Genomic DNA, 15,666 nt, shown 5'->3' with positions numbered 1-15,666 from the left:
AACGTGCGGCTGCCTATCAGTCACTCAGTCGGCTGGGCTCGGAGTTGCTATTTCTAGGCTTGTGCTGGTTGGGTCGGGGTAAGGCTGCGGGGGCCCGGCCTGGGGAAGCGGCGGGGATGTCGCGGACGTGGTGGGGTGCGTTTCTCCCGGGAAGAGGGGAGCGAGGGCAGGGAGGCTGTGGGCTGGACCTAACTGGGTGGCTGCGGACAGACTAGTTGAGGCAAATGCCGTCCTTGCTGGCGCCGGGTGGCCTCGCGCGCGGCGTTGTGGGGAGGGCGGGGGCGACTCCGGCTGTCCTGAGAGCTCTAGAGTCGGAGGTGGAGGGGCGCCTGCGCGGTTTGCGAGCCGCGGGTCGCGGGAGGCAGCACCCCAGGGCGGCCCACGGCGAGCAAAGGGCCGGGGCGCTGGCCCCGCGGAACCGACCTTGCCTGGCCGGTCCACACCCTCCTGGCCCGGTGCTGCCAAGTCTACGCACCGTGCAGCATCCTGTGCCGTCTTTGCCTTGCCTTTGGAAGGCGGTGGTGATGTTTCCTGGCTTGGGCCACGCTTCTTGTTCAGCAACTTTTCTAGAAATTTCAGCCCATATTGACAAGCCCAGAGATTGCCAACTAGAGTTTATTTCAGTCGCGTTCTTAGAAGGAGATTGCCGGGGTTTGCCTGTGTTCCCAGGAACGCTTGGCTGAACCTCAAGCCTTGTATTTACTGAGTTTGATTTTTTTTTTTTTTCCAGTTCAGTGCTTGGCATTTTGTTACCAGTTTTTGCCATGTTGTATCATTGCCATTGAATATATGGTTTTGCTGAAACTCCTAACTCATCAGGCAACAATCCGTAGTTGCTTTTCAACATTTATTTATCAGTGAGTAGTTAGAATATTTCCTTCCTACTTTAGAACTGTCAGAGATATGGTCAAATACGAGTGTCGAATTGACTGGCTCAAATACAAGGTAAACCGTATACGACATTTGGAACATTACCAATTTAAGACTATTGGCATTTGTAGAATTCCAGAAATTTGAAATTATAAAATCATTTTGCTGTGTATTTATTCTGTGCTGAGAAACTATATTCCCTGTACAATTGGTCTTTACAGTCCTTCCTTGTAAGAATCGAATTAAGTAAATCTGCCTCTCGCATTTCCACCAATTATATTTTATTGTCTAGAACTTTCTTTTCTAGGCTACATATTTTGCTCTTTAGACTGGCTAGAAATGGTGCTGGTATTCATTTTGAGGGTCGTGCTTCACTCTGTTTAAGAGAACAGAAAAATGAATAAGACTCTAGGCTCACCCCTACCCGCCCCCCCCATGAAAGTTATTTCCCTTTTTAAGGAACACGAGATTTCACTTTTGAAAAACACCAGATCGAAGTTGTGTTTTACAGTACTGTTTGCTTCCAAGTGTACAGAAAAAGCTTCCCTCCAAACTTGTTTTATGTATCATCTGTTAAATGTTAAACAACAATTTTATGATGCATAAAATACATAAAAAAGATACAGAGCAAATATATTATTTGTTAATGCTGAGCTTAATCTTGTGAGCCTATTAATTTTCTTTTCTTGCTCCTGTTTTTCTTTCTCTTTCCTTTGTCCTTTGTTCTAGGGTCCCCTCCCTAATAGCCTCACTATTAGTATTTTTCTTTAGTAGTGGCAGAGGTGGGCAAGCTGTCTACTACTGGATTCCCCTGAAAAGCTTGTAAACATACTGCTGAATCAGTGCAGATAAGAACTTGGCACCCTTAAACATGGGGGGAGGAAGAGAAGTTCTAGAATTTCACACAAGTTGGATATTGTGTAAGTTTACCTTTTGGTCTGCTCAGCAGTTGAGTTTTCTGTTTCTGCATTTGTTGTTTTAAATGTGGTATTTATCAGATACTCCACTCATCCATGGCAGGGATTAGATGGGTGGGATGCTATTTTATGTGAGAGACTTGAAAACTTAAAAAGTGGTTTAATTTAGTAAATGTATTCATTAAGTATCATTCCTTTGTTGAACATACATATCCATGCCTACTCAAGAAAAATGGCTTTGTCAGATCATGTCCCCTTTATGCTTCCAAAAAGTTCATTGCCTGCCACATGATACAACTTAGTTGAGGACAAGACCCACTCACCTAGCCTTTGCACTTCTTGAGAATGTAGAATGGCATATCTTTCTAGATCTAGAACAGCCAAGTGCTCATTAAATACTAGCAGAGTGATATTCAGTAAGTGTTGGTTTTCTTTTTAATGTCAACTAAAGTACAAGATTGTGGGGGGAAAAGAATGTTAAGACAACAGGAATGATTCCATGGTCATGGGACTTGGAGAGAATTATGGGGGCGTAAAGACGAAGTTCTACAAACAAAAAATTTTCAAAGAAAGATAAGGGCTGCATGAAAGCAGGGCACTAGAGCCAGATTGTAACTCGAGGGAGGGTGTTTACTGAGTACTAGTGGAAAGGTTTCGGTAGCTGTTATATGTTATAAACTGAGTTTCCACAGGCAGCCATTTTTTTTTATATAGTTTAAAATTACTTTAGTAATTATGAAAACCTGTTCTCAGTTAACAGGCAGTACTCTGAAATTGGAGGTTTTGTTACAAGTTCATTGGTAGTTTTCCATCAAATCTTAGTACTTAACCATAGCTTATGAACCTCCGCAGTCATTGATGCTTCCGACTTCATTTTCCTGTCTGATTTATACTTCTGTGCTGCCTTTTGTGCTACCTGAACAAGGTACACTTTACTGCCCCCTTCTCCATTTCTTGGACTATTCTTTATCCTGCTCTTAAAATACCTAGTTCCTTCTTTTCTTCAGAGCTGGGTCTAACAGCTCCTTCTTTGCTGAGTTCCATCACTGTTTAAAATGTGTACTTCCAGCTCTTTTCTGCCTCAGCACTTTATTTTCTGTATGTCTGCCATACTTTGTGTGTTACTGCTTGGTTACCAGGTTTTAGTATTGGCTGGGTGTGGGAGCTTAGACCATGTGTGTCTTGTTCACTATACTCACATAGTAGTAGACATATTTGGAACTAAGAACTTGTCTGTGGTAAACACTACTTTGACTGGTATATTTGTAGGCTAACCAGCAGTAACTTTTACTTTGCTGGGGTTTTGTTTTGTTATGATTTTAGTTTCTTATGTAGTAAGAAAAGATGCTTTCTGCATACCTTTTTGGACATAGGCCTGACTGTACACAGAAATTTCAAGCAGTTCAGATACCTTTTGTTAATATTTGTAATGTCTTCCCAATTTCCATTATCGTGCTCTTTGATCTTCCTCTCCTAAACTTCCTTTTGCTGCTATCTGATTCTTTGGCTTATGTTAGCTTTTAATTCAGAAACCCATGCTTTGTTATTTTCCCATTGGCAATAGCCCTTGGGATTTCGGGAGGAAAGGTGGAGGTGACCTGGAGCAGTGTCAGCAACCTCTCTGGTTGTTGGCATGAGTTGAAAGTAAAGTAGCCATCAGTATCTCAGGGGCTGCGTATACCTGAGTTCACATGTTCACATTTAGAGTGCTGTTACTAGTAACTTTACAGAGACAATGTTGCCAAATTGAAATGTTAAAAAAAACCCTTTGTCCTTTTTCAAATGTATGGCTTACATAATGGCTAAATTAGAAACAATTTGTCAAAAATGTATTTTTTTTTAATGAACAATAAAAGGTTAAAAGAAATTAGGTCATGATGGGAAAATTCAGAAGAAAAGTATCAGTTTGTCAGCTAGTCCTATCAGTTTGTCAGCTAGGCCTGCCAAATGCTTAAACTTAAAACCATTAGGATCAGTTGCTTGTAGCTAGCTGTTCAGTGCTAAAATAGGCTAGCAGCCTCTGTGTTCTGCCTTTAAAGGACAATAAACAAACGACAAATGAGAATGAAACACACTGAGCCAATGAAGTAAAAATGGGCCCAACAAAACTTCTTTTTCTTTCAAGTGGAATTCCATAAGAGCTGATTGTAGATTACCAAATATAAAAAAGTATCATCTAGTTTAACTATACAAAAATTGGCTACTATAGCCAAACATGATGACAGATGCCTATAATATTAACACTCAAGAGGCTGAGACTGGAAGATTGAAAATCCCAGATCAACTTGGACTACCTAGCAAATTCTAGGCCAGCCTGAACATGCAGAGTGCTAACCCGTGTCAAAATTTGAAGGGAGGAGGCAGAGAATAAAGAAATAAGTTTAACTACTCCAAAGCTAGGAGTTTTGATGATTGTTAGTCTGTCTTTCAATCTAAAGTGATAACATAGTTTTGTTTTAACATTATTTAAACATTGCTTTTGTACACCACCTCAGTTGCTCAAATTGCATCTATTCTTTGGAGGAGATTTTTTTTTTTTTTTTTGCTTCACATTTTTTTCTGAGACAAAAATGGAAGATACACGATTAAGGATTGGCAGAGGTTTTAAACACATAAGTAACATTAAAGTTTTGGGATTTGAGATATATATCTCCTTGGATATAGAGAAGAGGCACTGGTCTGTATGTGACAGTAACATTGTATCCAGTGCAAGGGTGTCCTTCCAGTCTATGCTACTCTCCACCTTCAACTTTTTCCACCTTCCCGCTCAGTCTCTTCTCTACCCCATTATAAGGCAGCCCCTACTGCTCTCAGCCAAGACAGAATAAAGTGGATCCTGCCAAAGGAAGGGCATGGGGAGAGCAACTGAGTAGCTCCACTGTTGAGATACCTGAGACCATAGATCACATTATAAATTCCCATAGTGCTCTGTTTCTGGGAACTTTATATTGCTTCTTGGATAGTTTTAAACCAGAAGATCACAGTATACCTCTTGGTAGGTCCGGTTGGGTTTTTGCTGCTGCTGTTTTCCTTCCGTCAATATTATCCTTACCTTGTTTTGTTGTTAATCTTCTTGTCTTCTGCTCCTATTCAGTAATGATGGGTTCCTCACAAGATTCTTACTTTTTTCCCCTTTCTCTCCATATTTAATCCCTTTAAGAACTTTCTGTTTTCAGACTTTGGCTTTAAGTGAAATTACATCTCTCACCTGAACTACAGTCTTGATTTCACTGAAAACATCTCAAACAAAAAGCTTTGTATGTCAACTAGGCATAATGACATACACCTGTGGTCCCAGCTACTTTGGAGGCTGAGGAAGGAAAGTATGTGTATATTCAAGGCCAACTAACCTAGTTAAACATAACAAGATACTATCTGATTATTGAAAAAAATTATTTTCATACAATATATATTGATCACACTTTTCCCCTCCCCTCCCTGACTCCTTCCAGATCCTCCCCACTCTCCCAACTCCTTTCTCTCTTTAAAAAACAGACAGAAATTCAGGAAACTCACACTAAATACGTAAACAAAACCCACAAAAACACAGAATCCAAAATATATAAGTAGACCAATATGACAAAAAAAAAAAAAAAAGCAAAATGAGATTAAAAAGTCTACAAAAATACCTACCATCCATTTTGTGTTGTCCAATTATTCCTGGGCCTACTCTGAAGTCTGACTAATATACCCAGTGAAACTCCATTGGAGAAAACTAATTTTTCCTTTGCAGATAGCTTCTCCGTTAGGCATGGGACTCCATGTCTACTTTCCCATCTGGCTTGAACCTGTGCAGGCCCTGTATGTGCTGCCACAGTCACTGTGAATTCATATGTGCATCAGTTCTGTTGTACCAAGGAAATCCTCTGGCTCTTACAATTTTCTGCTTCCTCTTCCACATAAATCTCTGAGCTAAAGGGAAGGGTTTGATGAAGGCATCCCATTTAGGACTGATCGCTTCAAAGTCTCTGATTTTCTGCACATTGTCCAATTGTCAGTTTTTGTGTTAACTCCCATCTACTGCAAGAAGCTTCTCTGATGATGGCTGAAGAAGGCACTGATCTATGAATATAGAGGAATGTCATTAGGAGTCATTTTATAGATATGTTCCTTTAACAGAAAATAGTACTTTGTTTTTCCTTGTGCCCATAGCCTATCTGGTCTCAGGTTCTTGGCCACCCTAGCAGTGCCAGGCATTAAGTTCCATTTCATGGAGTAGATCCTAAATCCAATCAAAGAGTGGTTGGTTACTACTACAACATTCATGCCACTACTGCACTCACATAATGTGATACCATTTATAAAAATAGGTGGGAGTATACCGTGGCAGTGGAAGGGTTGTTTATCAAGTAGAAAGCTCTGAGTTTAATACCTAGGACTTTGAAAAGGAAGGTTGTATGTATTCCTTTACTACCAATGTTCCCAGTTCCCCTTTTACTCCTTGTCCCAAGAGATGACAAGTTAGAAACTTCCCAGCTACCCCTTTAGATATCAGTGACGTGAATCTCTAGCTGCTGAATTTTTTCTTCTCTTCTACCTCTTATACTGAATCCTTAATAACTTTCTGCTGATTGTTCCTTCAAAATAGAAATTACTAGTAGAATTGACTGTCATTTGTACTGACATTTTTATCTCCCTACTATAAGCCCTCATCACTTAAAACCATTGAGATCATTTGCTAATTTTTAATTGTTCTTACTGTTTTGTCCATTATGATTAATATATAACTATCCTATTAATCTTGAAACGATTCCTATAATTATTTTCTTATATGCTTAATTATAGTAATTATGTTATCTGTAGTCTTTTCTAATTCAAGTGCAGCACTCCAGGGACTGAGTACTCAAAGTTCCTTGAGGCTGTCACATAGTCCGCTTACCTTTGTTTTCTTGCTAGTTCCCTTCCTCAGAGCACCCTGCTGATACATGTGTATATAGTGCTGTTCTCGAAACTTTTGTTTCTCTTTACAGTATCACCTATAAACAATCTATATCCCTTTCCACCAGGAAAAGTTTTATCTTTTAATTTAGCTTTGATGGAAACCCGTGTTAGTTTGACCATCACTTAACTGCTGTGTGAACATGTTAATTAGGCTCTGTATATTCGTTTCTTTTTCCTGTAAAAATTAGGATAATTAGCACACATTCCCACCCTCCTAGATTTCTTATGAGGATGAAATTAATTTATACAGGATTCTTAGTTTGGGTATAGATGCTTAATAAATATTATCTATTATCCTTAAATAAAAATGTGGTTTAAGAGGATCGTATTGTAACTCAGTGGTAGAGCACTTGCTTAGCATATGCAAGGCCCTGTCTAATCCTCAGCATCCTAACACACATGTAAAAAATAATTTCAGCTAAGTTATTCATCTAATATTCATACTAATTTGCTAGTTTAGCACCTCATTTTCCAGACACACATGTGTATGTACCTCTGTGTATAAAGTGATTAGACTGTTTCTAACATCTGATTCCATTGTTAACTGAAGCAGTGTAAGATGGACTGTGAGCTGCAAAATCAGAAAAGCTGTAAGGTATAGAAGTGTATGACTATTAAATTCCCATAGTTTTACTTAAAGGAGGTTTATATACATATTAGTAAGATCTAGAATTAAAATTAGGTCCCTAGGTGGGTTTCCTGTTTGCCGTTAGCTGTCTTAGGCTGACTTTTTTTTTTTTTTTTAATTTACTGGTAATATATAGGTAGCAACTTATAAATGTATCTTCCTCTGCTCCTCAGGTAAATAGCCCAGAAGACTACCAAACAAGATAAATCATTGTCTCCAAGTAAAAGAAAACCAAGATCCATGAGTGGGCATCGGTCAACAAGGAAACGATGTGGAGACTCTCACCCAGAGTCCCCTGTGGGCTTTGGGCATATGAGTACGACAGGGTGTATATTAAATAAATTGTTTCAGTTACCAACACCACCACTGTCAAGACACCAATTAAAACGACTAGAAGAACACAGGTATCAGAGTGCTGGACGGTCCCTGCTTGAGCCTTTAATGCAAGGATACTGGGAATGGCTAGTTAGAAGAGTACCCTCATGGATTGCCCCAAATCTCATCACCATCATTGGACTATTGATAAATATCTGTACAACTATTTTATTAGTCTTCTACTGCCCTACAGCTACAGAGCAGGTAAGAGGTAATGCCTTAACAACAGTAATATTTGTTATAGTCCAGAAACATTGTAATTGGGATTCTTAGATCATTTTATATAAAGGCAAAATATTCTCATAGCTGTTTGTTAACTATGTTTATTCTATCATACTTTAATGAATTGCATAAGTCCTTCCTACTTTGTATACTACTGTTGCTTATCAGAAACTTGAAAAGGTATTTGAGATGGCATGACAAAAGTCTTTGCAAAAGTGTTTTTCGCAGCCATGTGTTGTGTCAGATACCTGTGACCCAACACTAAGGCTGAGACAGAACGATCATGAGTTGGAAGCAAGCGTCACTCCATAGCAGGTTTAAGGCAAGCCTGACCTGGCCATTTGTTCCACATATGTCTCTTTGTTTTCTTTTAACTCCTCTTTTATTATGCAAACATGGTTCATACACAGTGTGTGAATATATTTCTAGTTTCTCCTTTTTTTAAAGACAGAATTTTGCTCTAAAACTCAGGCTGGCTTCAGACTCCATAACTTCCTATTCTGTGATGAGATCATAAGCACAGACTACCATATCTGGTTCATTTTCTCAAAGAGCTGGCTGTATCTCAGTCAGGATATTTATAGAGCGAAAACCAATATAATTGTATAATGATATCACTTGTCCTTTGAACTGTTTCATGTGAGGTGCCTGGACTTCCTAATTCCAAAGGTTTGGGGTCTAGATTATGAATCCTTAAAAGAAACAGCAAGTAGGTTGTTGATTGCAATGGAAGGAGTCTAATAATCCTAAACCAGATCTAGAAAGAAGATCAAGGAGTAAGAGAAGGTTTAAGTGACTCAAACACTCATCATTTGTTGAACACCACAGAATGTACTAGGTAACCATGGTTGCCTGTGATACTTTTCTGTTACAGTTTTCTTAAGTGATTTGGATGTACTTGAGTACAGAATAGGAAATCCTCTGATCCCAGGGAAGTTTCAGAATTATTGTGAGGAAGACTTGAGGTGGAAAATGACTACAGCACTCTTTCTGTGTTTTGCATGGAGGGGTAATGTCCCTCAAAGCTGCATGGTAGAAATACTTATTAGACTTAGCTAAAATATTAAAGTAGGTTGTGGCTATTCTGTGACAGGTCTATCATCCCCGAGATTGTCAGTAATATACAAAAAGTCTCTTAACACTTTATCTGTCTGAATCTGATTTGTAGCATTGTGAGAATTAATGAATTCAGTATGTCCAGCATACAGTACTAGGGGGATAAAAACTGAGTATTGTTTTGTTTGGCCAAAGAGGTTAAGTTTATAACTTTTTTTCTTACAACCCCTACCCATTTCTGATTTCTTTTATGGTACGTAATATGTAGACTAAACATCCAAGTCCCTATTGAGGTTTTTGTGTTTTATTCATATTTTAAAATCAAAGGTTCTGTAAATTTAGCACCCAGAAAAGTTTTATTTTGTTGTATTTGATTCTTTTGGAATTATAACAAAATTACATCAATTCTTCTTTTCTTCCCTCCAGACCCTCTGCATGTATGTAGATATCAATCTTTCTAGTAGAAATGAAGTTCATTTGAATGACTTTAGCAGGACTTGCTTTTGTTAGGAAAAGGAAACTCTTGGTAGATGGGCAAAGAAAATAAGTTAATCTTTTTTAAAATTCTCTTTTATAAATGGAATACCAAAATATTACCTTGACCTGTTTGTTACTAAAATATTTACATTTTATCAGCTTAGTAGCTTAGATTAGCTTAGTAGCTTAGTAGCTTTTGTTGTTGGGTTTAGGTTTTGTTGTTGGTTGTTTGTTTGTTGAGACAGAATATTCTTTATAACTATGATTACAAGAATGTGCTACCATACCTACTAGGCTTTTGTTTTACTGCTGTTTTTTGATTTCACATTTTTGGGCTAGAGAGGTTGCTCAGTGGTTAAGACACATTACTCTTTCATAATTAGGGTCTTAGCACCGAAATCTGGCAGCATACAACCACCTGTAACTCCAGCTCCAGGGGGTCTCACATTGTGTTTTTAGAAGTGTTTTTGCTTTTTAGCTAGCGCCTCCCTTTGTTTCACCCCACTGTGTAGACCAGGTTGGCCTTGAGCACTCTCAGTTGTCCCCTCGCTCATGCCTGGCAAGTGCTGCCATCGCAAGTGCTTGCCACCATGCTCAGCTCATGCTTAGGTTTCAGTGCCAGAACTTATGCTGGGTTATTTTTACAGCTTTATGTAGATAGTATGCTTAAGTTATTCTTGCCATGCAAGACAGATAAAGGAAGGTAGTATTACCTGTTTTATACACATGAAAATTAAAATTGAGCTGTCCTGTTACAAGTGAGTTTTATTGAGTTGCCAGCAGTGCTATAAGAGCAGGAAGAGAAAAAGGAATAAATAATAACCAGATATCGATTTGTAGAGTATGGTGGTGCTTGTAATCCCAGCCTTTGAGAGGTGAAGGCAGGGGGGTCTCCATTTCCAGTCTATCCTGGGCTATGGAGTGAGAACATTTTCAGTTACAATAACAAGACTTTTGTTGAATTTCAGTACGTTTTTTTGTCATATAACCATGAGGTTTTTCTTTTACTCATTTGTTTTTGTTCCTGTCTTGTGCTTTTGATTTAACTCACTAAAATCACTTGTTTACTTTTCAGCATAGAAAAATGAAAACTAAGATAGCACATTCACAATATCTCTGCACAGTTAATCTCTATTGCTATTCAAAAGAGAAGAGAAAGTAGTAGAAACCCAAAGAAAAAAGATGTAAAGGAGAAGTAAAAATCTTACTCTTTGCTGTATCAGTTACTTTTCTCATTGCTGTGACAGAGTGCCTGGCAAAGGCAACCAAAGGACTTATTTTGGCACATAGACTAAAGGTGAAGTCTGATGTGGTGGTGGCAGAAATGTGAGGCAGCCAGTCACGTTGCATCCGCAGCCAGGAAGCAGAGAGATGTGAATGCTGTTTGTTGCCCAGCTACCTTCCTTCATTTCCTTCTTAGTCTGGGATCCCAGTGCATGGGGTACTGCCACCCATATCTGGGGTGGATCTGGTCCGCCCTCCTCAATTAACCATTTTGGAAACAGTCTCATAGATACACCCAAGGATATGTTTCCAGGATGATTCTAAATCCAGTCATTTGACAGTGATAATTAACTCTCACACCTACCTTTCCTTACTATCCTTGCATTTCTATCCCATTTTGCAAATTGCCTTCCTAACCTACATATCTCAGTTAATGATACTTGACTGATACATGTGTTCCTTTCTTTACCTGGCTTTCAACTTACTCGAGACCGCACCTGGAATAGGAGGCTTTCTTTAAAAATAAAAATACCCAAGAGCTGTAAAATAATGGAAATGAGAAAAAAGTAATTAAATGTTAGATATTTTCACATATTTAACTAATCTGTCCTTTTTTAAAATTTAATTGTTATTTTGCTGTTTCCTGACATTGTGTTCATAGTAATAGTTGAAGTCATCTCTGTTTTCATAGTAACACTCTAGCTCATTAAAATCCTATGTAGGTGCAAAAGGCCCTATGTTTTTAGTTCTCCAAAGCAGAGCTATTCAGTAGCATTTCTGTGGTGGTGGCAGTGTTCTTTATGTGGCTAGGATGGTAGTAAGCCACTTGACTCTTGAGCATTTGAAAGTATAACTAAAGAGCTGAATTTTTTACCTAATTATAATTAATTTAAACCCAAATATTTACATATGGCTAATGGCTACTATGTTGGAACAATAGGACTTAGAGAATGCTGAGTATTTCCGGAAGAAGGAACAATAGACCTGTGTCCAAAAGAGAGATCCATAGTCACAAAGAGTTCCTTGGCTGTTTCAATGTGTTTACATAACCATATATTGCCTTTAGGGTTTATACCTCTGGTTTCAGAGAGCAACTTGTTTTTAACATGCTTTTATAAAGGTTCATAGAACAACACTATGGCAAAGATGCTCTGGTTTACAGAAGCCTTGAACATTATTTTTCATATATTTGTAGTCATATTTTTAAAGAATACTTTGTCTTTTTTTTTTTTTTTAGAAAATAATAGTGATTTAAATGTTGTGCATTTTCCTGTGTCTTGGTCATGAAAAACATTATTATCATCACAGTATTTTCATAGATAGTCGTTGTCAAGTTACACTGTATTAATACTCAAGAGTTGTAAAATATTCAGTATATTCTATACTGGAAAGGGTTTTTTCTGCTAAAGATCTGTTTACAACTTAGTTATTAAACAATAATGATCTCCTTTTAAACTTTTTCTTGGTGATCCATACTTTTAGAACACTGAGGCTATTAAAAGGACCACATAGTTGCTTGATAAAATGTGAAAAATATTTGTATTGTTGGCCATTCTCGAACATTTTCAGTATGTATTCACCACATTGGGAGCAAGAAGTCCTTCAGTGAGAAGTGAGAAATGTGTTTAGTACTGTTGTACCTCGTATTTCCTTGATGAAGTGAGGGGATATCATGCTAGTTCTATTGTGGTGTTGTGTCTTGTTCGGGCAGCATTTCCATGCATGGCGACATACTCTTGTAATCCTAGATTTTGCAAGAGAGGTGGAAACAGGAATTCTAGACTGGCCTCGGCTACCTAGAAAATTGGATCCAACAACCTGAACTGTGAGACCCTTCCTCATAAAAATAAGAAAAATTTTGGTCAGGCATGGTACTACAGGCATGGTACTTACAGGTACCTAGAACTTAGAAGATAGAATCAGAAGGAATTCAAGGCCACACTTAGCTACACAGAGAATTTGGGAATAGACTGGGTTACATGATTCCCTATTTCAGAACAACAAAAATGAAAACAGATTCTCAAGAAGCCCAGTGCTGGCCATCAACTAACCGCGTAGCCAAGGTTAACCTTGAACACATGATTCTCCTGCTTTTACCTCCCAAATGCTAGTCATAGGCAGGTTACCATGCAAGGCTAGTATATTGATTAAATAATGGGAAGAGTTTAGTAAAGAACTCATGAGAGTTCTGTAGAATTCCTGCAAAGTACAGTTATGCCTTGGGAATTGTAAAGGATGGATTCCACACAGAAATCAGTCTACAGATGCTTAAGTACCTTCCCTTACTAACATTGTGTAGAGTGCACATATAATCTACACACACACTTTCATATTCTGTAAACAATCTCTAGACTACCTATGTGTGGTATTACTTAAGAAAATACGACAAATGGGTATAGATGCAGATTTTTATGTTTTAGAACTTTGGCTGGTTGAATCCCTTGGTTACAGAACCCAGAGACACGGGAGATGTATTGAATTAACGGAGACCTTCTTGAGCACTCTTAAAAACAGGGAATTTAATTCTAACAATCCCAGTTACTTCAAGCTTCAATAAGTTCTTTATTATTTAGTGCTCACATCATCTCCCACAGCTTTCAACCAGGAGTACTTCTCTAGAAATGAAGAGAAATTGGGCTGCCAAGATGGGCTTAATGGGTAAAAGCAGTTGCCTCAGTCTGAAGACCTGAGTTCAAATCCTGGACTCCCATGGTGGAAGGAAAGAACCTCTGACCTCCACATGTCACATACACACTCAGTAAATGTGATTGAAATGAAGATTTAAGTATCTGCTGTTAAAGAAATATTTTAGCAAAGCCTAGGTAATGAAGTATCTGAGTGTTGTTGCTTTTCTGTTTCCATTGATTTCACAGGCACCTCTCTGGGCATACATTGCTTGTGCATGTGGCCTTTTCATCTACCAGTCTTTGGATGCTATAGATGGGAAACAGGCAAGAAGAACCAATAGTAGCTCTCCTTTGGGAGAACTTTTTGATCATGGCTGTGACTCGCTATCAACAGGTATTGTTCCTTTTTAATTCTGAGAATTATTAACTGATGGAAACAATGTGTTAAGTGTTGGAATAAATTTAGTTAGTTCCCAAACAGATGGTTTTAAGTTTTAGTGGTTTATTTTTTATTTATTTATTTATTTTTGAGACTTGGGGTTCTGTTTAATGCTTGTTCATTGTTCATGTTATTGGAAGATTTAGAACATAAACTTACTTGTTTTTATTTTTGACTCTTAAGTATTGATTTTGGTTGGGTTTTTTGTTTTTGTTTTTTCCCTAGTGCTTGGAGTTCAAACCTAGGGCCTTACATATGCTAGGCTAGACAAGCCCTCTACTACCACCTCTAGCTGAGGACCTTTTCTTTTTAAAATAGTAGAGTATAATTATCATTGTCCCATATCTCATGGTTTTGGATAAAAGTACAATAGTGGGTGACTGATAGTCCATGACCTTGTAATTAAATGAATCCTAAGTGTTGATAGTTAAGAGTATATTATACATTTGAATTATAAATATATAATAAGAGCCAGAATCAAAAGACTGGTGTGATCAAGTCTGGAGATATAATATATAGCATGATTACTACAATTAATATTGTGTTGTATATTGATAATTTACTAGTAGATTTTAGGTGTTTACACCACAAAGGTAATGACTAGATTCATTTTCTTAATTTTAATAACCCTTTCACAATGTGTACACATATCAAAACATACTGTTATACAATTTTTTTAAAAGGCTAGAAGGAAAAGTGCTGGCAGTGGGTTCAGTTAGTCTAGTTGAAGTATAGGTGATATGTCTGTAGTCTGTGTTTATAGTATGTTGCAAGTTTTAAAATAATACTTGAGTGCATTTTTAGGAGGAAAAGTTTAGAAATGAAATTGAGGTGGGCATTGTGGTATACACCTAACAGTCCCATCACCTGAGAGGAAGAGTGTGAGTATGAGGTCAGCATGAACTATGGAGAAAGCTTTAGGCCAGCCAGGACTCCATAACAAGGTCCTATCTCAAAATCACAAACAAAAAAGTGATATTAATTTCTAGCTAGTCTTCCTAACAGGGGTATTTCCCTCACTATTTTAATTCTTCAGTAGTTCTATCATTTGGCGCAACATTTAAAATACTATTTTTTAAGTCTTGATAGTCTTAAATTGAGTCCAGATTTGTGTATCAAAATCATTACTTCTGTGTGTCCTTATGGTAGCTTGCTTTTTAAGGAAGAAGAGCAGCTAAATAAGTCAGATTAAGGAAAACTCAAACTTCCCACTGAATGAAAACTGGTTGAGTAACTTGAAAGACTATTAGAATTTAATGAAGAAATTATGGAATGCCAAAAGTTTTATTTTTGTAATTTGAAATGTCATTTTACATTGTAGTTTGAGTTTCAGACATACAGAAAATCTTTTTTCCTAAACATTACACATAATGATAGCTGCTAAAGAAGAAAAGACAGTTTTCTAATCCCTCTGATGGTTATTGAAGCTCTCTGGATTGGTTGGTTGTTTTTGTTTGTTTGTTTTTGACTCTGTGCTTAAAGAGTTTATGCTTTTTTGTGGGGTTTGTTTATGTTGTTTTTAAAATTGGGATGTATATGTATGTGAGAGACCGCAGCTCCCTTCAGAGGCCAGAAGGGGGTGTCAGACCCCTCAAGCTAGGTTGTGAATCACCCAAAATGAGCATTATAAACAAATTCAGGTCCTCTGCAAGATCAGTGTGTGCTCTTGACCAATGAGCTATCGCTCCAGTTCCTGATTTTTATTGTTTTGAGACAGGATATTCCATTGTAGCTAAGGCCAGCTTAGAACTCTATCCTCCTCCTTAGCTTCCCTAGTGCCGAGGTAGGATTGTGCTTGGTAGCATGGACAGCACCCTGAAATGTTTTACTACTCATTAAATACTACTGTAACTAAACATGGGGATTCTTGAAAACATGCTGAAGTAGTCT

At 37.9% G+C, this 15,666-nt stretch overlaps 1 protein-coding gene across 5 annotated transcripts in view; it reads left to right on the top strand.

Moving 5' to 3' along the window:
- Positions 1 to 15,666, top strand: part of Cept1 (choline/ethanolamine phosphotransferase 1) — a 42,242-nt gene continuing 26,576 nt past the window's right edge. Inside the window, exons 1-5 of one of the 5 annotated variants that reach the window (XM_036189651.1) lie at positions 1 to 78; positions 731 to 857; positions 1,600 to 1,790; positions 7,530 to 7,935; positions 13,584 to 13,731. In XM_036189651.1, the coding sequence (XP_036045544.1) occupies positions 7,597 to 7,935; positions 13,584 to 13,731 (487 nt within the window). In that variant the 5' untranslated portion in view covers positions 1 to 78; positions 731 to 857; positions 1,600 to 1,790; positions 7,530 to 7,596. The other 4 variants (XM_036189652.1, XM_036189653.1, XM_036189649.1 and 1 more) reach the window with 4 other exon arrangements.

Source organism: Onychomys torridus, chromosome 6 (assembly GCF_903995425.1).
Source record: "Onychomys torridus chromosome 6, mOncTor1.1, whole genome shotgun sequence".
NCBI lineage: Eukaryota > Metazoa > Chordata > Mammalia > Rodentia > Cricetidae > Onychomys > Onychomys torridus.
The sequence above is the reverse complement of the archived record's forward strand: the minus strand, read 5'-3'. Positions and strand labels throughout refer to the sequence as shown.